A 25536-nucleotide genomic window follows, 5' to 3' on the forward strand; every position below is an offset into this window, starting at 1 on the left:
ATGACATGACCGCGATTATTTCCGAGTTCCGAGTTATCGTGAAAGCACCATTAATCTCAGTTATGTCAAGGCTACCATGTCTCAGTTGGATCAACTCAACATAGAAAAAAAGTCAGTGGATGTATTACATAAAAGTTTTTATTAAAAGTATGAATTTTAGCACCCAGTAGAAGGAAGGCAGTTGTAGGGTACTAGGGGGTAACTAGGCACCCCTAAGAACACTGTCTAATTGCTGACACAAAAAAGCTACATTTGGAGAAAAACATTGGTATATGGATGAAGGTCATGCTTAGGTGATAAACTACAAAGGGAAATAAATGTCCAGAGTTTTCACTTTTTTTGTTATTTCATTAAATGTTTCTAGAACTGGGGGTGCCAGTTACCCTGGTAGAAGATTATGGTATAGGGTATATCCATTTAATCAATTTTATTCAGAAATGATTTAGTAAGTAATACTTAAAAGCTGTCTTATTTTAATTATTTAAATTGGGGGGAAATGGTGTTGCATATGTCACCATAGATATCCACACTATGAGTAGATTTGATGTAATGTACCTGTAGAAAAGGCCCATGGAAGAATCCTTTAATTCTGAAAGAACCATCATTCTCCCGGTGGCCACCCGTCAGCTTAACCTGGAGGGGACCCCCGAGACCCTTAATCTCAGAACGGTGTGACATGATGTTATCCAAGTGAAAGGCTCTGCTGTGACCTTCAGCGTTTCACCTTCAGGAAACAGGGACGTGGCCTATAACATCCCCAATGCCTTCACGGCAGATGGCCTGAATCTCGCAGAGCACTCCTGCCCGGTAAGTGTTCTACAGAAACAATATCCTCATCTCCAAGGATTGCCTCTTTCTAACCTGGCCAGGGTTGCGCCACTCATCCTGATTGGGTCAGACCACCCACATCTCGTCACCCCGACCAAGCCTATGCGAGCTGGACCAAAAGGAGGGCCCGTTGCTGTCCATACCTTGGGTTGGAGTGTGCAAGGTCCAGCCCATCTACTTCTCTCCACTTCTCTCCACTCCCAAGCTGTACAGTCCCAGCAAGTCCTCTTCACCAGAAGCAATCCATCCCCCTGTCCCGCCACTGACCTCCTTTGGAATGTGGAGATGCCCTGGAAGAAGGAAACCTTCTCCAACCGGAAGCTACAGGAGGTCACCCACTCGTAACATGACTCCTATGCATTAGACCTCCTGGAGAAGCACACCACAACCACTGAAATAAATGGCGTTCAGAGGTACGCGACCACTGCTACGGGTGGGTGCCCAACCATCCTCCTCTGGCAACCACGACACGGGCTGTACTCCCACTACTGCGTGGAATGGAGCGACGCCTGGTGAAGAATCCTGAGCTTGCTGAAATTCATAACCAAGAGATTCATAACCTTGTGAAGGCAGACTAAGTCACCAAAGTGACAGCTCATGAAGAGGGAAACCCACTCAGCAAATCCTGGTATCTCCCTCACCATGTTATCCAGCAACACGGTTGGAAGTACAGACCTGACTTCAACTGTTCATTCCAAGCTGCTGGTCAAAGCCTGAATGACTGTTTACTCCCCGGACCAACTTAGGTCCTTCTGTGCTCGGTGTCCTTCTCCAGTTTCGGCAGCATTTCACAGCCATCAGTGGAGACATCAAAGCCATGTTTCATCAGATTCGTCAGCTGCCTTCCGAACCCACACTGCTCTGGTTCATATGGCGAGATATGGAACGAGACGTAGAGCCCACAATCTATGAATGGCAAGTACTCCCATTTGGCACCACCTGCCATCCTTGCTGTGCCATGTATGCTCTGCAGAGACACGCACGGGAGCACCCAGACAGTGACCCAGAAGTATGGGATTTAGTGGAGTATGCCTTCTATGTGGATAACTTCTTACAGAGCGTCCCATCCACGGCTGAAGCAAAAGCACTCCTTGATAAAGTAAGGAATCTCCTGTCGAAAGGGGGATTCGAAGTCCGACAGTGGGCGAGGTTATCCAGCACCTCTCGCCACAATCCAGGTCCAGTAGCAGTGAACTATAGCTATGGCAGTCTGGCCCTACCCCACAAGAGCCCATTCTAGGACTGAGATGGAGCTGCATACAGGATACTCTGGGTACAAGCACCACTCAGCCCTGAGTACCAAAACCCCCACTCTGCGCACCATATATCGGACCCTGGCCAGTCAATACGATCCCCTTGGGTATATCCTGCCATACACAACCCGGGCCAAAGTCTTAGTCCAGGACCTGTGGCAAACCAAGAGGGACTGGGATGAACTGATCCACCCGGCTGACCTAGTGGAATGATGGATCTGTAAGGAAACAGTTATCGGAGCTCCCAAATACCACCCTGTGCTGACCAACTGGGATCATGTCTAGAACTGCACGTGTTCTGTGACGTTCGGAGCGAGCTTATGGGGCAGTTTCCTATCTAAGAGCAGAGGATAAGGCAGGCCACACCCATGTCTCCTTTGTCATGTCCAGGGTCGCACCCAAGAAGCAGTTGTCAATGCCTAGGCTGGAACTCAGTGCTACTCTTTCAGGAGCCCAGTTGGCCTCTAACTTGTGAGCTGAGCTCACTTTGCCAATCCAAAGGGTAATCTACTGAAGTGATTCGACCTTGCTCAAGACAGAGTCCTGCAGGTTGGAGTCATTAAAACTCGTTTTTCAACCACTCCACAAATTTCTTGTTAACAAACTATAGTTTTGGCAAGTCGTTTAGGACATCTACTTTGTGCATGACACAAGTAATTTTCCTACAATTGTTTACAGACAGATTATTTCATTTCCAAATCACTGTATTACAATTCCAGTGGGTCAAAAGTTTACATACACTAAGTTGACTGTGCCTTTAAAAAGCTTGGAAAATTCCAGAAAATGTTGTCATGGCTTTAGAAGCTTCTGATAGGCTAATTGACATCATTTTGAGTCAATTGTAGGTGTACCTGTGGATGTATTTCAAGGCCTACCTTCAAAATCAGTGCCTCTTTGCTTGACATCATGGGAAAAACAAAAGAAATCAGCCAAGACCTCAGAAAAAAATGGTAAACTTCCACAAGTCTGGTTCATCCTTGGGAGCAATTTCCAAATGCCTGAGGGGACCACGTTCATCTGTACAAAGAATACAAACAAGTATAAACACCATAGGACAACGCAGATGTCATACCGCTCAGCAAGGAGATGTGTTCTGTCTCCTAGAGATGAACGTACTTTGGTGCGAAAAGTGCAACTTAATCCCAGAACAATAGCAAAGGACCTTGTGAAGATGCTGGAGGCTTGCAAGCCGAAGAACACCATCCCAACCATGAAGCACATGGGGTGGCAGCATCATGTTGTGGGGGTCCTTTGCTGCAGGAGGGACTGGTGCACTTCACAAAATAAATGGCATCATGAGGCAGGAAAATTATGTGGATATATTGAAGCAACATCTCAAGACATCAGTTAAAGCTTGGTCGCAAATGGGTCTTCCAAATGGACAAAGTCAAGATGTTGGAGTGGCCATCACAAAGCCCTGACCTCAAGCCTATAGAAAATGTGTGGGCAGAACTGAAAAAGTGTGTGCGAGCAAGTAGGCCAAATAACCTGACTCAGTTGCACCAGCTCTGTCAGGAGGAATGGGCCAATTTATTGTGGGAACCTTGTGGAAGACTACCCAAAACGTTTGACCCAAGTTAATAATTTAAAGGCAATGCTACCAAATACTAATTGAGTGTATGTAAACTTCTGACCCACTGGGAATGTGATGAATGAAATAAAAGCTGAAATAAATCATTCCTCAACTATTATTCTGACATTTCACTTTCTTAAAATAAAGTGGTGATCCTAACTGACCTAAGACAGGGAATTTTTGACTAGGATTAAATTATTGTCAGGAATTTTGAAAAACTGAGTTTAAATGTATTTGATTAAGGTGTATGTAAACTTCTGACTTCAACTGTATAAAGTGTTCGTCAGAACTCGCATTGCGGAAATCCAAGACCTAACAGAAGTCCAGGAATGGAGGTATGTTGACAGTGTAAACAATCCTGCTGATGACATTACTCGTGAAGACCCTTAGGGAACTGGCTCAACCCCATCGCAGGAGCTTGGGACCACCATTCTTGTCCCAACCAGAGAACGAGTGGCCGATAGCCCCCAGTCGCGCGGCCCCTCCGCAACCAACTGAAGCTCATGAGTTAAGGATGTCCGCCCAATGCTACAGCATCTCAACGGAACCAACAACAGCTCTCCCTGACCTAGCACAATCCCAAACACTGCCAGATCTCATCGCCGCCACAAACCAGACCTCAGATGGGGTGGCTTCCATACCAACCTCCCTCGCGGCAGAGACACTACTCCTCCAGCATGCACAAGCAGTTAGTTTCCCTGAGGAGCTAAAAGCTCTGAAAGCCGGTAGAGAAGTGGCTAAGGACAGCCGTCTTCTCTCTCTTGCCCCAGAATATGACCAAATCCTCGGAGTGATCAGAGTCGGAGGGAGGCTGCGCCAAGCAGAAATCTTGTATCCCGATGCTATCCACCCAATTATCCTTGACTCCAGACACCTTATTACCAGCCTCCTCATCAAGAGATATGATGAGAGGCTTCTCCACCCAGGGCCAGAGAGAGTCTATGGGGAGATGAGGCGGAAGTACTGGATACTTGGAGGACGAGGAGCCATTCATAAGCACCCATACGCCTGCGTGGAATGTCAGAGATGGCGGGCCAGAGCCACTGTGCCCAAAATGGCAGATTTACCCCCTGCTCGCTTGCGCCTCCTCAAACCACCCTTCTGGTAAATGAGTAGATTAGTTTTGGCCCCTTGACGATCAAGCTAGGTCGTTGAGTGGAAAAGCGCTGGGGCAATCTATTCAAGTGTTTGACAACTACATGTGTCCACCTGAACCTACTGGAGAGTTTGGATACTGAAGCCTTCCTCATGGCCCTACGGCTGTTTATCTCCCGATGGGGGAAACCCTACGAGATCCTGGATGACAGGGGCACCAACTTCAAGGCAGGAGAAGCCAGGTTGGAGGAAGCCTTCCAAGCCATGGAACCCAGCCTCCAGGATCAGCTGATGGACCAACAAATCTTATTCAAATGTAACCCTCCAGGAGTTCCTTCTTTTGGAGGAACATTGGAGCGAGAGATCAAATCTGTTAAGACGGTCTTACGAGTCGTCCTGGGGGATCAAACTGTCACTGAAACTGTCTTGCGGACGGTCCTGATAAAGGTGGAAGGGATACTGAACTCCAAACCCTTGGCATATCTCTTTGCAGACATCGCTGGCCCCAATCTGGTTACACCGAATATGTTTTTGATGGGACGCCGAGATGCATCACTTCCTCAAGCCATGTATTCTGATACCAACCTTGTTGGCAGACGCTGGTGGCGACACAGCCAACTCTTGGCTGACCATTTCTGGGCCCGATTAATTCGGGATTACCTACCAAGCCTACAGCACAGAGGGAAATGGTAGAAAGAAACGGCCAGCCTGGAAACTGGCCAAGTTGTAATGATAGTGGACCCTCAGCTGCCTCGAGCCTCCTGGCCGGTGGGCCATATCACTAAGAGCATGCCTGGGACCGATGGTCGTGTTAGATCAGTGGAGATCCAGTTAAAGAACCAGACACATATCCGGCCAGTTGCTCGACTAACTCCTCTACCTGAGATGACAGAGGACGGGGAGCAATGTGCCTTTTTGAGGAGTGTGGAATTTAACACATTTCCGGGGTGGCTGTAGAAAAGACCCATGGAGTTGGTGGAAGAATCCTTTCATTTATGGTCACTTGCTCAGCTGGGCCAGGGGCGCTTTAATTAGGTCAGGTGGAAATGTCCAATTATGTCACTTCTGAAGGTAATTGGTTGCACCAGATCTTATTTAGGGGCTTCATAGCAAAGGGGTGAATACATATGCACGCACTTTTCTGGGGGTTTTTGTTGAATTTTTTAAAACAAGTAATTGTTTTTATTTCACTTCACCAATTTGGACAATTTTGTGTATGTCCATTACATGAAATTCAAATAAAAATCAATTTAATAACAGGTTGTAATGCAACAAAATAGGAAAAACACCAGGGTGATTAATACTTTTGCAAGTCACTCTATATCTTCATTGGAATATATCTAAACTTTTTCAAAACTTAAAAAAATTGATAAACGTACCATAAAATATTTTTCCTAAAGTTGTAATGAGATAGCATTGGTAGCCAGAGAAAGTGTTTTGAGAAATAATTTGGTGACATCTGGTATTCTTAATGTGAATTACCCTACAGGACATACATAGTTAGGCTACAGGTAAGCGTTTTCAGAATTGCCATTTTTACAAGTAGGTCTACCCACTGGGTGCACACTGGTTGAATAAACGTTGTTACCACTTCATTTGAATGAAATTACTTTGAACCAAATTGGAACAAACTGCCTAGTGGGGTAGGCCAATCAACAGATGGCCACTCAATGTTGTTGCTATCAAATCCCTCAACCAATTATCAATAGGCCTACCAAACTCTGTCTCAAAAGAACGGAGTTGAACATTCCTCAGCTACTAAGGAAACTCCATAAAAATGGGAAGCAAAATTGTTCTAAAAACATATCAATTATAGTTTTGATGATATTCCCATGAAATATTACATAGGAAAGGATCATCCTAAGATTATAGGCAACATTCATCTTGTGTTATCTTGTGATAGGCTATAGAATATATTTTTCATGGACAAAAATGTTTTATATGGGGAACAGGGCTCCCAGGTCAGTCAACAGGTTTAGAATTGAGGACAGTAATCTTAACACTCCCTCTTGTGGATAGTTGTGCAAACAACCATTGCATCAGTCATGTTTGCCTAGTGTTCATGAATATTTATACCAGGGACTGCAACTATACTAAACAAAAATCTAAACACAACATGCAACAATTTAAACTAGTTACAGTTCAGCTAGATGTTCTTTACCATTCGGCCATCAGATTTGCCTCCAATGCTCCTTATAGGACACATCAATGCACTCTATACTCCTCTGTAATCTGGTCATCTCTGTATACCCTTCGCAAGACCCTCTGGTTGATGCTTATTTATAAAACCCTCTTAGGCCTCATTTCCCCTATCTGAGATATCTACTGCAGCCCTCATCCTCCACATACAACACCCGTGCTGCCAGTCACATTCTGATAAAGGTCCCTAAAGGACACGCATTCCTGAGTCGCTCCTCTTTTCAGTTCGCTGTAGCTAGCAACTGGAAAGAGTTGCAACAAACACTCAAACTGGATAGTTTTATCTCGATCTCTTCATTCAAAGACTCAATCATGGACACTATTACTGACAGTTTGTTACTGCTTTGTGTGATGTATTGTTGTCACTACCTTTTAGTCCTTTTGTGCTGTTGTCTGTGCCCCATAATGTTTTACCATGTTTTGTGCTGCTACCATGTTGTGTTGCTACCATGTTGTTGTTATGTTGTGTTGCTGCCATGCTGTGTTGTGTTGTCATATGTTGCTGCTTTGCTATGTTGTTGTCTTATGTCTCTCTTTATGTAGTGTTGTCTCTCTTGTTGTGATGTGTGTTTTATCCTATATTTATATTGTATTTATTATTTATTTTAAATCCCATGCACCCGTCCCCGCAAGAGGCCTTTTGCCTTTTGGTAGGCCGTCATTGTAAATAATTATTTGTTCTTAACTGACTTGCCTAGTTAAATAAAGGTTGAATACAAATTCAAAATAAATATTAGGAAAACAGTCAATTGAAATAAATGAAATAGGCCTTGATCTTTGCATTTCCCATGACTGGGCAGGGAGTGCATATGCCCACCCACTTGGGAAACACCCACTGGGAGCAAGGCCCAACCAATCAGAATACGTTTTTCCCCACAAAAGTGCTATATTACAGACGGAAATAGTCCTCAGTTTCATCAGCTGTCCGGGTGGCTGGTCTCAGAAGATCCCACAGGTAAAGAAAGGTCCTGGGCTGGTGTGGTTACACGTGGTCTGCGGTTGTGAGGCTGGTTGGACTTACTGCCAAATTCTCTAAAACGACGTTGGAGGCGGCTTATGGTAGAGAAATTAACTTTAAATTCTCTGTTATCAGCTCTGGTGGACATTCCTGCTGTAAGCATGCCAATTGCAAGCTCCCTCAACTTGAAACAACTGTGGCATTGTGTTGTGCGACACAACTGCACATTTTAGAGTTGCCTTTTATTGTTCCCAGCACAAGTTGCACCTGTGTAATGATCATGCTATTTAATCAGCTTCTTGATATGCCACACCTGTTAGGTGGATGGATAGGAGATAGTGGCTCTTGAAGGGATGGATGCCGTTTTATGGGCTCCTAAACAACTGTGCAATTTTTTTTTCTTTTTCGCATCGTTTGTAACCTTTTTTGTGCATAATGCTGCTACTGTCTCTGATGACCGAAAAGAGCTTCTGGATATCAGAACAGAGATTACTTACCTCAAACTGGACAAATATTATTTTCTTTAATGAGTCCAACATAAGGATATACTGGTTCTCCAAGACCAGGCCCAAATCCCCATCATTCACGTGAAGAAAAGATGGAAAAACGGGCGGAGATCGAGGTGCCTTGTGAGGGTTGGTCGGCAAGTGGGTAACCTGTCTCTACCATCCGTTCTATTGGCCAACATGCAATCACTGGAGAATAAACGGGAGGATCTCCATTCGAGACTAATCCCACCAACTGGACATTAAAAGCTGTAATATCTTATGTTTCACGAGTTGTGGCTGAACAACAACACAGATAATATACAGTTGGCTGGGTTTTCCGTGCATCGGAAGAGCTACGTCTGGTAAGATGAAGGGTGGTGTGTGTCTATTTGTCAATAACAGCTGGTGCGCTATGTCTAATATTAAGGAAGTCTAGAGGTATTGCTCGCCAGAGGTAGAGTACCTCATGATAAGTTGTAGACCACACTATTTCCCAAGAGCTTTCATCTATATTTTCGTAGCCATTTATTTACCACCACAAACCGATGCTGGCACTGAGACCGCACTCAACGAGCTGTATAGGACCATAAGCAAGCAAGAAAATGCTCATCCAGAAGCGGCGCTCCTAGTGACCGGGGACTTTAACGCATGCAAACTTAAATCTGTTTTACCTAATTTCTACCAGCATGTAACAAGTGCAGCAACAGGGAAAAAAACTCTATACCACCTCTACTCCACACACAGAGATGCATACAAGGCTCTCCCTCGCCCTCCATTTGGAGGGCGAGGGAGAAATCTGACCATAATTCCAACCTCCTGATTCCTGCTTACAAACAAAAACTAAAGCAGGAAGTACCAGTGACTCGCTCAATACGGAAATGGTCAGATGACGCGGATGCCACACTACAGGACTGTTTTACTAGCACAAACTGAAATACAGTGCCTTGCGAAAGTATTCGGCCCCCTTGAACTTTGCGACCTTTTGCCACATTTCAGGCTTCAAACATAAAGATATAAAACTGTATTTTTTTGTGAAGAATCAACAACAAGTGGGACACAATCATGAAGTGTAACGACATTTATTGGATATTTCAAACTTTTTTTAAAAATCAAAAACAGAAAAATTGGGCGTGCAAAATTATTCAGCCCCCTTTAGTTAATACTTTGTAGCGCCACCTTTTGCTGCGATTACAGATGTAAGTCGCTTGGGGTATGTCTCTATCAGTTTTGCACATCGAGAGACTGACATTTTTTCCCATTCCTCCTTGCAAAACAGCTCGAGCTCAGTGAGGTTGGATGGAGAGCATTTGTGAACAGCAGTTTTCAGTTCTTTCCACAGATTCTCAATTGGATTCAGGTCTGGACTTTGACTTGGCCATTCTAACACCTGGATATGTTTATTATTGAACCATTCCATTGTAGATTTTGCTTTATGTTTTGGATCATTGTCTTGTTGGAAGACAAATCTCCGTCCCAGTCTCAGGTCTTTTGCAGACTCCATCAGGTTTTCTTCCAGAATGGTCCTGTATTTGGCTCCATCCATCTTCCCATCAATTTTAACCATCTTCCCTGTCCCTGCTGAAGAAAAGCAGGCCCAAACCATGATGCTGCCACCACCATGTTTGACAGTGGGGATGGTGTGTTCAGTGTGATGAGCTGTGTTGCTTTTACACCAAACATAACGTTTTGCATTGTTGCCAAAAAGTTCAATTTTGGTTTCATCTGACCAGAGCACCTTCTTCCACATGTTTGGTGTGTCTCCCAGGTGGCTTGTGGCAAACTTTAAACAACACTTTTTATGGATATCTTTAAGAAATGGCTTTCTTCTTGCCACTCTTCCATAAAGGCCAGATTTGTGCAATATACGGCTGATTGTTGTCCTATGGACAGAGTCTCCCACCTCAGCTGTAGATCTCTGCAGTTCATCCAGAGTGATCATGGGCCTCTTGGCTGCATCTCTGATCAGTCTTCTCCTTGTATGAGCTGAAAGTTTAGAGGGACGGCCAGGTCTTGGTAGATTTGCAGTGGTCTGATACTCCTTCCATTTCAATATTATCGCTTGCACAGTGCTCCTTGGGATGTTTAAAGCTTGGGAAATCTTTTTGTATCCAAATCCGGCTTTAAACTTCTTCACAACAGTATCTCGGACCTGCCTGGTGTGTTCCTTGTTCTTCATGATGCTCTCTGCGCTTTTAACGGACCTCTGAGACTATCACAGTGCAGGTGCATTTATACGGAGACTTGATTACACACAGGTGGATTGTATTTATCATCATTAGTCATTTAGGTCAACATTGGATCATTCAGAGATCCTCACTGAACTTCTGGAGAGAGTTTGCTGCACTGAAAGTAAAGGGGCTGAATAATTTTGCACGCCCAATTTTTCAGTTTTTGATTTGTTAAAAAAGTTTGAAATATCCAATAAATGTCGTTCCACTTCATGATTGTGTCCCACTTGTTGTTGATTCTTCACAAACAAATACAGTTTTATAGCTTTATGTTTGAAGCCTGAAATGTGGCAAAAGGTCGCAAAGTTCAAGGGGGCCGAATACTTTCGCAAGGCACTGTATGTTCCGGAATCCATCCAATGACACTGAGGAGTATAACACCTCAATCACCAGCTTCAACAATATGTGCATCGACGACGTTGTCCCCACAGTGACTGTGCGTACATATCCCAACCAGAAACCATGGATTACAGGCAACATCCGCACTGAGATAAAGACTAGAGCTACCACTTTCAAGGAGCGGGACACTAATCCGGACACTTATAAGAAATCCCGCTATGCCCTCAGACGAACTATCAGACAGGCAAAGCGTAAACACAGGACTAAGATTGAATCCTACTACACCGGCTCTGACACTTGTCCGATAAGGCATGGCTTGCAAACTATTACGGACTACAAAGGTAAACCCAGCCGCGAGATGCCCAGTGACGCAAGCCTACCAGACGAGCTAAATGCCTTTTATGCTCGCGTCAAGGCAAGCAACACTGAAGTATGAATGAGAGCACCAGCTGTTCCGGATGACTGTGTGATCACACTCTCCGTAGCTAATATGAGCAAGACCTTTAAACTGGTCAACATTCACAAGGCTGAGGGCCAGACAGATTACCAGGACCAACTGGCAAGTGTTTTCACTGACATGTTCAACCTCTACCTGATCGAGTCTGTAATACCTACATGTTTCAAGCAGTTCACCATAGTCCGTGTGCCCAAGAAAGCAAGGTAACCTGCCTAAATGACTACCGCCCTGTAGCACTCAAGTCGGCAGCCGTGAAGTGCTTTGAAAGGCTGGTCACCACCATCATCCCGGAAACCCTAGACCCACAATTCGCATACCACCCCAAAAGATCCACAGATGATGCAACCTCAATCGCACTCCACACTGCCCTTTACCACCTGGACAAAAATAACACCTATGTGAGAATGTGGTTCATTGACTACAGCTCAGCGTTCAACACCATAGTGCCCAAAAAGCTCATCAATAAGCTAAGGACCCTGGGATTAAACACCTCCCTCTGCAACTGGATCGTGGACTTCCTGATGGGCCGCCCCCATGTGGTAAGGGTAGGCAACAACACGTCTGTCACACTGATCCTCAACACGGGGGAACCTCAGGGGAACCTTTGCTGATGACACAATAGTGGTAGGCTTAATCACCAACAACGATGAGACAGCCTATAGGGAGGAGGTCAGAGACCTGGCAGTGTGGTGCAAGGACAACAACCTCTCCCTCAACGTGAGCATGACAAAGGAGGTGATCATGGACATCAGGAAAAGGAGGGCCGAACACGCCCCCATTCACATCGAAGGGCCGTAGTGCAGCTGGTCAAAACTTTCAAGTTCCTTGGTGTCCATATCACCAATGAACTATCATGGTCTAAACACACAAAGACAGTCGTGAAGAGACCGAAAAGATTTGTCATGGGTCCCCAGATCCTCAAAAGGTTCTACAACTGCACCATCGAGAGCATCTTGACCAGTTGCATCACCGCCTGGCATGGCAACTGCTCAGCATCCGACCTTCAGGGTAGTGCGTACGGCCCAGTACATCACTGGGGCTAAGCTTCCTGCCGTCCAGGACCAACAGTACCAGTCAAAAGTTTGGACACACCTACTCATTCAAGGGTTTTTCTTTATTTTACTTTTTTTTAAACCATCATAGGGTTTGGACCTCATGGGCCTCGGTGTGGGGATATTCCAGAGATGTTATTGTGGGCTGTGTTTGAAAGCTTTACTAGCTGTCAAATCCTTGCTTCCTCCATACTCATCTCCTCAATTCCTCTCACAGTGCATTGGAGGACAGGAACCGATGTTCCTCCCTTGGAACGCCTCCACCAATGAGCTTTGAGAGGAATTGAGAAAACAAGGATGGAGGAAGCAAGGATTTGATCGCTAGTAATGTTTTCAGACACAGCTGTGATGTCAGAGACAAAGCCAATGCAAACAGATTTGTGAGGGTTTAATCCATTGTAGTAGTGTCACGCTGTGCTGACTGAATAGCAGAGGTATGGAGAGATAACCCAGACAATGCAGCAGGCAGCTTATTTACAAATGGCAATCCACGAATGCCTTTAACCTCTCCTATACCAGAATGCATTGTGTTTTTCATTCTGGCCATGTAAAACAGGAGCAAATTATGTTCACCAGACCTGGGGTCAAATACTATTCAAAATATTTCAAATACTTTGAGTGTTTGCTTTGAACTGCACTTTTGGGAGATCTCCATTGGGTCCATTGCGGCAGGGTAGCCTAGTGGTTAGAGTGTTGGACTACACCTGTTAAATGAAATGCATTCCATGTGACTACCTCATGAAGCTGGTTGAGAGAATGTCAAGAGTGTGCAAAGCTGTCATCAAGAAAAAGGGTGGCTACTTTGAAGAATCTCAAATAGAAAATACTCCAGAATGTTATGAAGAGTGATCAAATGAATTGCAATTAATTGCAAAGTCCCTCTTTGCCATGCAAATGAACTGAATCCACAAAAAACATTTCCTCTGCATTTCAGCCCTACCACAAAAGGACCAGCTGACATCATGTCAGTGATTCTCTTGTTAAAACAGGTGTGAGTGTTGACGAGGACAAGGCTGGAGATCACTCTGTCATGCTGATTGAGTTCGAATAACAGACTGGAAGCTTCAAAAGGAGGGTGGTGCTTGGAATCATTGTTCTTCCTCTGTCAACCATGGTTACCTGCAAGGAAATACGTGCCGTCATCATTGCTTTGCACAAAACAGGCAACTGCCAGGAAGATTGCACCTAAATCAACCATTTATCGGATCATCAAGAACTTCAAGGAGAGCGGTTCAATTGTTGTGAAGAAGGCTTCAGGGCGCCCAAGAAAGTCCAGCAAGCTCCAGGACCGTCTCCTAAAGTTGATTCATTTGTGGGATCGGGGCACCACCAGTACAGAGCTAGCTCAGGAACGGCAGCAGACAAGTGTGAGTTCATCTGCACTCACAGTGAGGCGAAGACTTTTGGAGGATGGCCTGGTGTCAAGAGGGGCAGCAAAGAAGCCACTTCTCTCCAGGAAAAACATCAGGGACAGACTGATATTCTGCAAAAGGTACAGGGATTGAACTGCTGAGGACTGGGGTAAAGTCATTTTCACTGATGAATCACCTTTCTGATTGTTTGGGGTATCCGGAACAAAGCTTGCCCGGAAAAGACATGGTGAGCCCTACCATCAGTCCTGTGTCATGCCAACAGTAAAGCATCCTGAGACCATTCATGTGTGGGGTTGCTTCTCAGCCAAGGGGGTGGGCTCACTCACAAGAACACAGCCATGAATAAAGAATGGTACCAACACATCCTCCGAGAGCAACTTCTCCCAACCATCCAGGAACAGTTTGGTGACGAAAAATGCCTTTTCCAGCATGATGGAGCACCTTGCCATAAGGCAAAAGTGATAACTTATCGGCTCGAGGAACAAAACATCGATATTTTGCGTCCATGGCCAGGAAACTCCCCAGACCTTAATCCCATTGAGAGCTTGTGGTCAATCCTCAATAGGCGGGTGGACAAACAAAAACACACAAATTCTGACAAACTCCAAGCATTGATTATGCAAGAATGGGCTGCCATCAGTTAGGATGTGGCACAGAAGTTAATTGACAGCATGCCAGGGCGGATTGCAGAGGTCTTGAAAAAGAAGGGTCAACACTGCAAATATGGACTCTTTGCATCAACTTCATGTAATTATCAATAAAAGCCTTTGACACTTGAAATGCTGAAATGGTTGTAATTATACTTCAGTATTCCATAGTAACATCTGACAAAAAATATTTAAAGACACTGAAGCAGCAAACTTTGTGGAAATTAATATTTGTGTCATTCTCAAAACTTTTGGCCATGACTGTAGAAGCAACAATTCAAGTTGTTTCTGTTGATGAGGTATGCTCTCAAAGCGATTTGATAGGTGACACGTGAAATCCAAGCTGGCTTCCCTTGACACTTTTTTTCCCGCCAGGACCATTCACAGTTGAGCTCGCTCAGTTTAGCTCAACACACTGATTGGCAATTTTTATACTTTTTTTGTCAAGAGAGGCCAAATGCACGCTGGCTTCCCTTGCACTCAATGCTACGGGAGGCAACTATGTCATACTCATTTCAGACCAGACAGTATGACAGAGACAGAGGAGTGCTGTTTTGCTCGCTCAGATGCTTTCTCCTGTGAGATACATTCAGCCTTTTGCGAATTGAAGGAAAATTATGAAACAGAGAGACAATAGTTACTTAAAAAAAAAAATATATATATATATATATATATTGGGGTACATTTTGGGGGGAAACCTGGCTTGCCTTGGTGTCCATGAATACACACCACTGCCAGATACCAGACCGTCAATGACAATTAAGTTAAAACCTTTTACTGTAAAGTGTTTCATGGCAGTCTAAAACAAATCTATGGGATTGAAAAAAAGAAGACACCTGTACCAAGTCAGATATATAGTTGAAATTCATTCAATTTTGAGTTTGTATCCCAATATTACACTTTTTTATAAGCGTCACAGAAGTCTGAATATAACAAAACCGTTTGACATATACTGAACAAAAATAGTAATGCAACATGTAAGGTGTTGGTCCCATGTTTCATGAGCTGAAATCAAATATCCCAGAAATGTTGCTCACACATTTATTTACATCCCTGTTGGTGAGCATTTCATCCAACCAGCCTCAAAACTGCAGACCACGTGTAGCCATGCAAGCCCAGGACCTCCACATCTGGCTTCTTCACCTGTCGGGATCGTCTGAGACCAGCCACCCGGACAGCTGATAAAACTGAGGAGTATTTCTGTCTGTAATAAAGCCCTTTTGGGGGAAAACTCATTCTGATTTTCAGGGCCTGGCTCCCCAGTGGGTGGGCCCAATGGGTGGGCCCACCGGGTGGGCCCACCCCCACCCATGGTTGTGCCCCCACCCATGGTTGTGCCCCTGCAAACTCATGTGAAATCCATAGATTAGGGACTCTTTTATTTTTTTTCAATTGACTGGTTTCCTATCAACTGTAACTCAGTAAAATGGTTGAAATTGTTGCATGTTGCGTTTATATGTTTGGTCAGTATAGAAACACAGGATTTTCAGTGTAAAATAAAGAAAACATTTTTCATTAACTATGAAATAATGAAATATTAATAACATTCCACCCTTGAGGCCACTAGGTCATTTGACTGCAGGAAATGGCTACTGGATACCCTTGAAACTATTTGCCCCAGCTCCACTGCTCAGAGTACATGCAACAGTGGAAGGGTTAGGCCAGGTCAGGTGCTTCACCCCCCCCCCCCCCCCCAGATGTCAGTGGGCCCGGCTCTCTCTCTTGCTGAGTGTTATTGGTGATTATTGTTGATTTCGTAAACTCCCACAACTCCTCCCCCTTGGGGGGTGGAATTCTGTATATAACAGCCTCAACAGAGGCAGGCACAGTGCCTGGTGAGTCGGGGGTTTATTGAAGAAACAAAATGAGGAGACTGGGTTTGGTCATGCTAGTTCTGCTGCTGCTGACAGCAGTGCAAGGTACACTTCAAGATTAACAGAGTGGCATTACTCACAAGACAAGAACTCAACATGTTGGTCATGAAGAGGTACTTTCGTTCATCACAGTCAAGTTTTGTTCTATTTTTCTTACAGCTGATGACACAAAGGTTCAAGGCTGGACCTGTGGCTACAGAGGGGCTTGCCGCAAGTACTGCTATGCCCAGGAGTACATGGTTGGCTACCATGGCTGCCCACGCAGATTAAGGTACTTTAGTGTGTGTCATGATGCAGACCTATATCAAGCATATCTCTAAAATAGTTTCAAAAACTTGGTGTGTTTGATTTAGGAGTTTGCACCTTTGGGACTACTCCATTGGTTCCATTGTACCAGTTGAGCCAAATCAAGCACACCTCAAGTATTTCATAAATATTTTTAGCCCAGGTCTGGAATAATGCAATAAAATGGAAAAAGCATCACATTAAAGGATTGAAAAGTATAACATGTGACTCGAACCACTCATTATTCCTATACAGATGCTGTGCTTTGCGTTTCTAACCTGGCATGATACATGACTGCAGGAGATCAACATAAACAATCTGGAGCCAAATTCTGTGACCTTTTTTTTTTATCAGAATGCATTTGGGAACTAGGAATATTAACCTATACTATAACTGCTATGAGGATCCCGTTTCATATCAAAATAGTGCATTAGTGCTTCCTAACAAGGGACTAGTCTCTGTTGAGGCAAGCACACATTCAGTATGAACATGTAATGCATCTCTGCTTAGTATTGGCTTTAATTGGATTAGAGAAGTCAAAGCAGCTCTAGTTTTATGGTTGTCACGCCATGCCCGGCATTGTGAAGTTCCAGGACAATAACAATTCACTTACCCAAATTCTGTCTGTTAGCACTATGCATACCATTAAAATAATTTTAAAGTTTGTTGTTCATAGATATTACTGGTGTGAAGAAAATGTTTGAAGCTTTTTCCTTGTGAACTCTTATATTTGTGACAAGACATCTGATTAATTGTATTCCATTCATTATCTAACTGTATTAGTTCAAATACAATAAAATACTTTTTACTGTTCATACAGTTTGTTTCATAGTGTGATTGTAATATAATTTCATAGTAACAGAAAACTTCAGGTTGTTGTGGTGTAGAAATACAAATACATGATGCAGCTGCTGAGCAAGAATTGTCACAAGGACAAATGAAAACACTGATGCAACAATTGTTGGGCTCTATATTCTTTTCAACTTGGTAGGGTAGTAACACATGATTATTTTAGTAAAAAGAATGAGCACTACTGTACATTGAGTAGCTTTCCTCATATAAATATAAACACAGAATATATTGGTTTTTCTATCTTCAGTGCAAAAAATATGCAGCTGGGGGTTATGCTGAGGATAAGACAACTATTCCTGCACTTGCAGCAAAGCCAGGCAGTTATGAATCAGAATGAAACAGGGTCTGGTCAGACTTGGGTTCAAATACTATTTGAAATAATTTTGTATACAGTATCCTTCAAAAGTTTGAACACACCTACTCATTCATGGGTTTGTCTTTATTTTGACTATTTTCTACATTGTAGAATAATAGTGAAGACATCAAAACTATGAACATATAACACATATGGTATCATGTAGTAACCCAAAAAGTGTTCAACTAATCAAAATATATTTTAGATTTTAGATTCTTCAAAGTAGCCACCCTTTGCCTTGATGACAGTTTTGCACACTCTTGGCATTCTCTCAACCAGGTTCATGAGAAATGCTTTTCCAACAGTTTTGACGGAGTTCCCACATATGCTGAGCACTTGTTGGCTGATTTTACTTCACTCTGCGCTCCAACTCATCCCAAACCATCTCAATTGGGTTGAGGTTGGATGATTGTGGAGGCCAGGTAATCCGATGCAGCACTCCATCGCGCTCCTTGGTCAAATAATCTTACACAGCCTGAAGGTATGTTTTGGGTCATTGTCCTGTTGAAAAAAACAAATGATAGTCCCACTAAGCGCAAACCAGATGCGATGTTGTATCGCTGCAGAATGCTGTGGAAGCCATGCTGGTTAAGTGTGTTTTGAATTCTAAATAAATCAGTGACAGTGTCACCAGCAAAGCACCCGGACATCATCATACCTCCTCCTCCATACTTCACGGTGGGATCACACCTGCTCCTCCATGCTTCATGGTGGGAAACACACATAAGGAGATCATCCGTTCACCTACTCTGCGTCTCACAAAGACACGGAGGTTGGAACCAAAAATCTCAAATTTGGACTCATCAGGCCAAAGGACAGATTTCCACTGGTCTAATGTCCATTGATTGTGTTACTTGGCCCAAGCAAGTCTCTTCTTCTTATTGGTGTTTTTGAGTAGTGGTTTCTTTTCAGCATTTCAATCATGAATGCCTAATTCCTGCAGTCTCCTCTGAAAAGTTGATTTTGAGATGTGTCTGTTACTTGAACTCTGGGAAGTATTTTTTGGGGCTGCAATCTGAGGTGCAGTTAACTAAATAACTTATCATCTGCAGTAGAGGTAACTCTGGCTTTTCCTTTCCTATTGTGGTCTTCATGTGAGCCAGTTTCATCATAGCGCTTCATGGTTTTTGCGACTGCACTTGAAGAAACTTTCAAAGTTCTTGACATTTTCTGGATTGATTGACCTTCATGTCTTAAAGTAATGACGGACTGTTGTTTCTCTTTGCTTATTTGAGCTGTTCTTGCCATAATATGGACTTGGTCTTTTACCAAATAGGCTATCTTCTGTATTCCACCCCTACCTTGTCACAGCACAAGTGATTGGCTCAAACGCATTAAGAAGGAAATAAATTCCACAACTACAACTTTTAACAAGGCACACCTGTTAATTGAAATGCATTCCAGGTGACTAACTCATGAAGCTGGTTGAGAGAATGACAAGCGTGTGAAAAGCTGTCATCAAGGCAAAGGGTACTTTGAAGAATGTAATTATAAAATATATTTTGATTTGTTTAACACTTTTTTGGTTACTACATGATCCCCTGTGTTATTTCGTAGCTGTGATGTCTTCAATACAATGTAGAAAATAGTACAAATGAAGATAAACCCTTGATTGAGTAGGTGTGTCCAAACTTTTGACTGGTACTGTACTTTAGATGTCCTTCATTAAGCTTGTCTGTTGCAATGGACCCAATGGAGATCTCCCAAAAGTGCAGGTTAAAGCAAACACTCAAAGTATTTGAAATATTTTGAATAGTATTTGACCCCAGGTCTGGTGAACATAATTTGCTCCTGTTCTACATGGCCTGAATGAAAAACACAATGCATTCTGGTATGGGAGAGGTTAAAGGCATTTGTGGATTTGTAAATATAGCTGCCTGCTGCATTGTCTGGGTTATCTCTCCATACCTCCGCTATTCAGTCAGCACAGCGTGACACTACTACAATAGAGTAAACCCTCACAAATCTGTTTGCATGGGTTTTGTCTCTGACATCACAGCTGTGTCTGAAAACATTACTAGCGGTCAAATGCTTGCTTCCTCCGTCCTTGTTTTCTCAATTCCTCTCAAAGCTCATCAAAAAGAAAGGAGGACCAAGGCACTCTTCATATAATTGGTTAAAATGCCTTTATTAGTATGGCATGTTCAATAGAAACAACGTTTTTTTTGGGAGTACAAAACAAACAAAAAAATACAAAAAAGAGGAATACAAGGTCCTATTTTAAACAGCTTATCAATTAGCCCTAATTGGAAGAGGGAGTGGTTACACAATTGATTGGACACACCTACTAAGCAATACTATACACATTGAAATACTGTAGCTATGTTATCCTAAAAATACAACTCCAAACTAGAAGTATCAGAACACTAAAAGGTAGTTCTAACCTTAAATATGACTGGGAGAAGTGTCAAGAATAAGAAAGCTAAATATACCATAGTACACAAGAACACAGCAAAACATGAGCAACAACAGTCTTACCATAGCTGGGGGCAATAAAGCAAAATGTCCACTAGATGACAGCAAATGGACCCATCACGAACCTACAGGAAGGGTGAGAAATCCATATCTTAATTTAAACCAGGGTATTTAGTGGCCTGTAGTTTGTAAATCAAAAAATGTTCCCTTTGGTTTAACTGACGGTCCCCTTTTCTAATAGAGGCCGGAATATGATCAATACCCATAGCTTGTAGGGAGGCATGGTTGCCATGGTGTAGGGACTTGTAGTGCCTTGCCATGGGGTAGTCTTCATTACCTACCCGTATGGCGTACTTGTGTTCCTCTAAGCGGTCTTGAAGGCGTCTCTTTGTCCTTCCAATGTAGAACACCTTGCACTGTGGACATTCCAATCTATAGATTACATGAGTGGTTTTGCAGTTAATGAAATGCTTGACGTAATACTCCATTTTGGAAGCTGTGTCAACAAAATACTTCTTCTGTACAATGTTACTGCAATAGTTGCAATGGTTACATTTAAAAGAGCCCTTGGGTTTGTGGTCAAGCCAAGTTTTTTGAGAGTCACCCAGAAGATAACTGTGGACTAATTTGTCATTTAGGGTAGGACATCTCTTAAAGCTTATGACTGGTGGCTCAGGAAAGACTTGGCGTAGTAGCGTATCACTTTGGATGATTCCCAAATTGTTTTTAATTATTATTTTAATGCTCTCTGCTTCAGTGCTATATCTTGTAACAAAATACACTCTCTCCGATGTATCACGAGGCACTCCCCTTCGCAACAATTTCTCTCTGTCAAGTAATCCAGCCCTTATACCGGCATCTTTCAGGACCTGAACGCTGTAGCCCCGATTCAAGAAGCGATTCTCCAATTCAGCAGATTTGACACTGTAGTCTGTTTCCTGATCGCAAATTCTGCGGACTCTTTGGAATTGGCCATATGGAATGTTTTCTTTTAGCCTTTTGGGGTGAAAGCTGTCTGCCCTCAGAATGGTATTCCCATCTGTAGGCTTCCTAAAGATAGATGTGTGCAAACAACCTTTGTCATTTTTACTCATGTCGAGGTCCAAAAAATGAATGTTATCCTTGCTGTACTCCATAGTTAGTTTGATGTTAGGGTTAAGGTATTGGTGGAAGGAAATAAGTTCATCTTCTGAGCCGGACCAAAACAGGCAAACATCATCAATATAGCGTCCCCACCATATAATCCGGTCAAAGAAATGGTTATTAGAAGGATCCAAAATGAAGTCATTTTCCCATTTACCCAAGTACAAACCAGCATAGGAAGGGCTGTAGCAAGCTCCCATGGCACACCCTTTGACCTGTTTAGAAATACGGCCCTGAAAGATAAAGAGGTTGTGATTAAGAGTCCATTCAGTCAGTGAGACAATTAATTCTGTAGGATGCATCTCAGTTTCAGGTCGGGTACTCAAGAAATGGTGCATAGCTGCCAAACCTTCTTCATGCTCAATGGTGGTGTATAGAGACTCCACACCCATGGTGACTAAAAGATAGGCTGGGAGTGACGTCAGAAAAGGCTTAATAAAGTAATCAATGTACTTAGAGGTGGGTTCTGTCAGACTTTCATTACCACTGGTCTGCCTGGGGGATTTTCAAGATTTTTGTGGACCTTTGGAAGAAGGTAAAAAGAAGCCATACGCTGACTGCCATTGAAAATAACTTTGAACTCCTTGTCTGAAATGTAGCCATTCTCCTTAGCTTCTGTGAGGATCCCTTTCAATTCAGTTTTTAGGTCCTCTGTAGGGTTGAAGGTAAGAGATTGGTAGAATTCATCATTGTCTAATTAATGGTAGGCTTCTGTCACATATTTGTCTTTACTCCACACTACTGTAGCACCACCTTTGTCTGCTTTTTTAACCACATAATCTGTTCATTTTTGGACAATGATTCAACTGCATCCCGCTCTGTCTTAGAAAGATTACGTCGTGTTTCTGGCATTCTGGACGATGGGACAAAAAGTGGACTTGGGCTTAAAGGTGTTTTAGAGGGAACAGAAACTACCTGACCTGAGACACTGGCGTCTGTAGTTGGAGAGATGTGTTTAGTATTGCTTACTAGGTGTGTCCAATCAATTGTGTAACCACTCCCTCTTCTTATTAGGGTTAATTGATAAGCTGTTTAAAAGAGGACCTTGTATTCCTCTTATTTTGTTTGTTTTGTTTTGTACTCCCTGACGAAGGCCATGCAGCCGAAACGCGTCGGTTTAAAAAAAAAACGTTGTTTCTATTGAACATGCCATACTAATAAAGGCATTTTAATCAATTATATGAAGAGTGCCTTGGTCCTCCTTTTGATGACCAATTTACCCCTTTTACCAAAGAACACGTTCTATCTACCAAAATGTACTATTGTGTACCTTAGTAGCTCTTCCCTTCCTCCTCTTTCCTCTCAAAGCTCATTGGAGGAGGTGTTCCAAGGGAGGAACATCGGTTCCTGTCCTCCAATGCACTGTGAGAGGAATTGAGGAGATGAGTATGGAGGAAGCAAGGATTTGACAGCTGTAACGCTTTCAAACACAGCCCACAATAACATCTCTGGAAGATCCCCACACAGAGGCCCATGAGGTCCAAACCCTGTGATGGTTTTTAGGGTGTGTGGAGAGGCATGACCCTTCAGAATTCTTAATACTGTACCAATTTAGATAAATAATCTAAAGATAAATCATCTAAATCCAACAATCTAAGGATAATTGGACTTCCAATAGAAGTGGCTGCTGCTTATATACACCTTAGATAATGTATTATCTAAGGTCTTTATAAGCAGCAGCCACTTCTATTGGAAGTCTGCACAAGATGTAACTGACAATTAACCTGTAAGTCTATGTCGTTGTTTTTTGTTTGAATTGTTCATGTGTTCGCTATGCAGGGGAAATGATAAGACAAGCGGAACAACGTGGCTAAGAACTGTTGTAACGGGGATTATTATCGTGGCAACACACCTTTAGAGTGAATGCAATCCCGCGCTGTGTTAGCTAAATTTTCATGTCTTAGGGTGTAGTTCGTAAAGGTTGAAGTGTGTATGTTAGGATGGTAACGTTATAATGATTAAGGATAAAGCGTGAATTCATGACAGGAATAATAAATACGTTTTTGATTTCCTCCCTTCTGTACTAAGCAGCCAATGGGGTATTTTTCCTTTATTCAGGTGTTTAATATGATACTGTTACAGCTCCAGCTAAACTGTTTTATGTATGTAAGCACTTCAGAATTATATCAAGCTAATAAGTCACTTGTGTCACGGCTCCTCATCTGCAGTGCAGAGGGTGGTTCCTCCTGCAGGCAGAGGAGGGTCGTTAGTGATTGGAGTCACCTGGGCTCAAGGTATTTAAACTGCTGCTTCACTAATCTCTCTCTCTGCTCCTCCAGGTATGAACCTGTTTTGTTTGTTCTTTTGTAGTTTTGCATTGTTTTCACTCAGTCATTCACACACACAGATTCACGCATCCATGCACTTTACATACACCTTACATTATGATACTTCCACACCTCATACCCTTTTTCATAGTTTAAAGTTAATAGTTTGTTTACAATAAAGAACATGTTTTTAATTGGCCTATACCTGTTGTTCGCGTCCCCTCATTTTTGCCACAGGCTATGAGCCGGCTTGTGACACTTGTAAGACAAGAAAGTTGTAAGAGTGTGCTTAACTGTATTTTCATTTACTTTATAGTTCTCACGGATGGTGATAATTCTGACTAAAACTACAGAATAAAGCCGCCAGTTAAAATCAAGGAACGGTTGTGCTCGTGGTTACTACACAAGATTACTCTACTACACGGCAGACTTGATAGCCTTGGTTTCTCAAATGATTGCCTCGCCTGGTTCACCAACTACTTCTCTGATAGAGTTCAGTGTGTCAAATTGGGGGGCCTGTTGTCCGGGCCTCTGGCAGTCTCTATGGGGGTGCCACAGGGTTCAATTCTTGGACCGACTCTTCTCTGTATACAGCATATCACAAAAGTGAGTACACCCCTCACATTTTTGTAAATATTTGAGTATATCTTTTCATGTGACAACACTGAAGAAATGACACTTTGCTACAATGTAAAGTAGTGCGTCTACAGCTTGTATAACAGTGTAAATTTGCTGTCCCCTCAAAATAACTCAACCCACAGCCATTAATGTCTAAACCGCTGGCAACAAAAAGTGAGTACACCCCTAAGTGAAAATGTCCAAATTGGGCCCAATTAGCCATTTTCCCTCCCCGGTGTCATGTGACTCGTTAGTGTTACAAGGTCTCAGGTGTAAATGGGGAGCAGGTGTGTTAAATTTGGTGTCATCGCTCTCACACTCCCTCATACTGACTGGTCACTGAAAGTTCAACATGGCACTTCATAGCAAAGAACTCTCTGAGGATCTGAAAAAAATAATTGTTGCTCTACATAAAGATGGACTGGGCTATAAGAGGACTGCTAAGACCCCGAAACTGAGCTGCAGCACGGTGGCCAAGACCATACAGCGGATTAACTGGACAGGTTCCACTCAGAACAGGCCTCACCATGGTCGACCAAAGAAGTTGAGTGCACGTGCTCAGCGTCATATCCAGAGGTTGTCTTTAGGAAATAGACATATGAGTGCTGCTAGCATTGCTGCAGAGGTTGAAGGGGTGGGGGGTCAGCCTGTCAGTGCTCAGACAATACGCCATACCATCTTTAGAAGAAGCTTCCTTCTGGAACGACAGCCATGCAGACCAATTTGATGCATCAAATTGGTCTGCATGGCTGTCGTTCCAGAAGGAAGCTTCTTCTAAAGATGATGCACAAGAAAGCCTGCAAACAGTTTGCTGAAGACAAGCAGACTAAGGACATGGATTACTGGAACCATGTCCTGTGGTCTGATAAGACCAAGAAACTTATTTGGTTCAGATGGTGTCAAGCGTGTGTGGCGGCAACCAGGTGAGGAGTACAAAGACAAGTGTGTCTTGCCTACAGTCAAGCATGGTGCTGCCGGCACTGGGGAGCTACAGTTCATTGAGGGAACCATGAATGCCAACATGTACTGTGACATACTGAAGCAGAGCATGATCCCCTCCCTTCGGAGACTGGGCCGCAGGGCAGTATTCCATCATGATAATGACCCCAAACACACCTCCAAGACGACCACTGCCTTGCTAAAGAAGCTGAGGGTAAAGGTGATGGACTGGCCAAGCAAGACCTAAACCCTATTGAGCATCTGTGGGGCATCCTCAAACGGAAGGTGGAGGAGTGCA

General features: G+C 43.3%; 1 protein-coding gene across 1 annotated transcript; it reads left to right on the forward strand.

The window, feature by feature from the left end:
• Nucleotides 1-16315: 16315 nt before the first annotated feature.
• defbl3 (defensin, beta-like 3) lies at nucleotides 16316-17462 on the forward strand. The gene is given in 3 exon segments (NM_001195168.1): nucleotides 16316-16409; nucleotides 16524-16635; nucleotides 16905-17462. Coding segments are annotated over 3 exon segments (189 nt in total). The 5' UTR covers nucleotides 16316-16354; the 3' UTR covers nucleotides 16927-17462.
• The last annotated feature ends 8074 nt before the right edge of the window (nucleotides 17463-25536 follow it).

This window comes from Oncorhynchus mykiss, chromosome 27 (assembly GCF_013265735.2).
Source record: "Oncorhynchus mykiss isolate Arlee chromosome 27, USDA_OmykA_1.1, whole genome shotgun sequence".
NCBI lineage: Eukaryota > Metazoa > Chordata > Actinopteri > Salmoniformes > Salmonidae > Oncorhynchus > Oncorhynchus mykiss.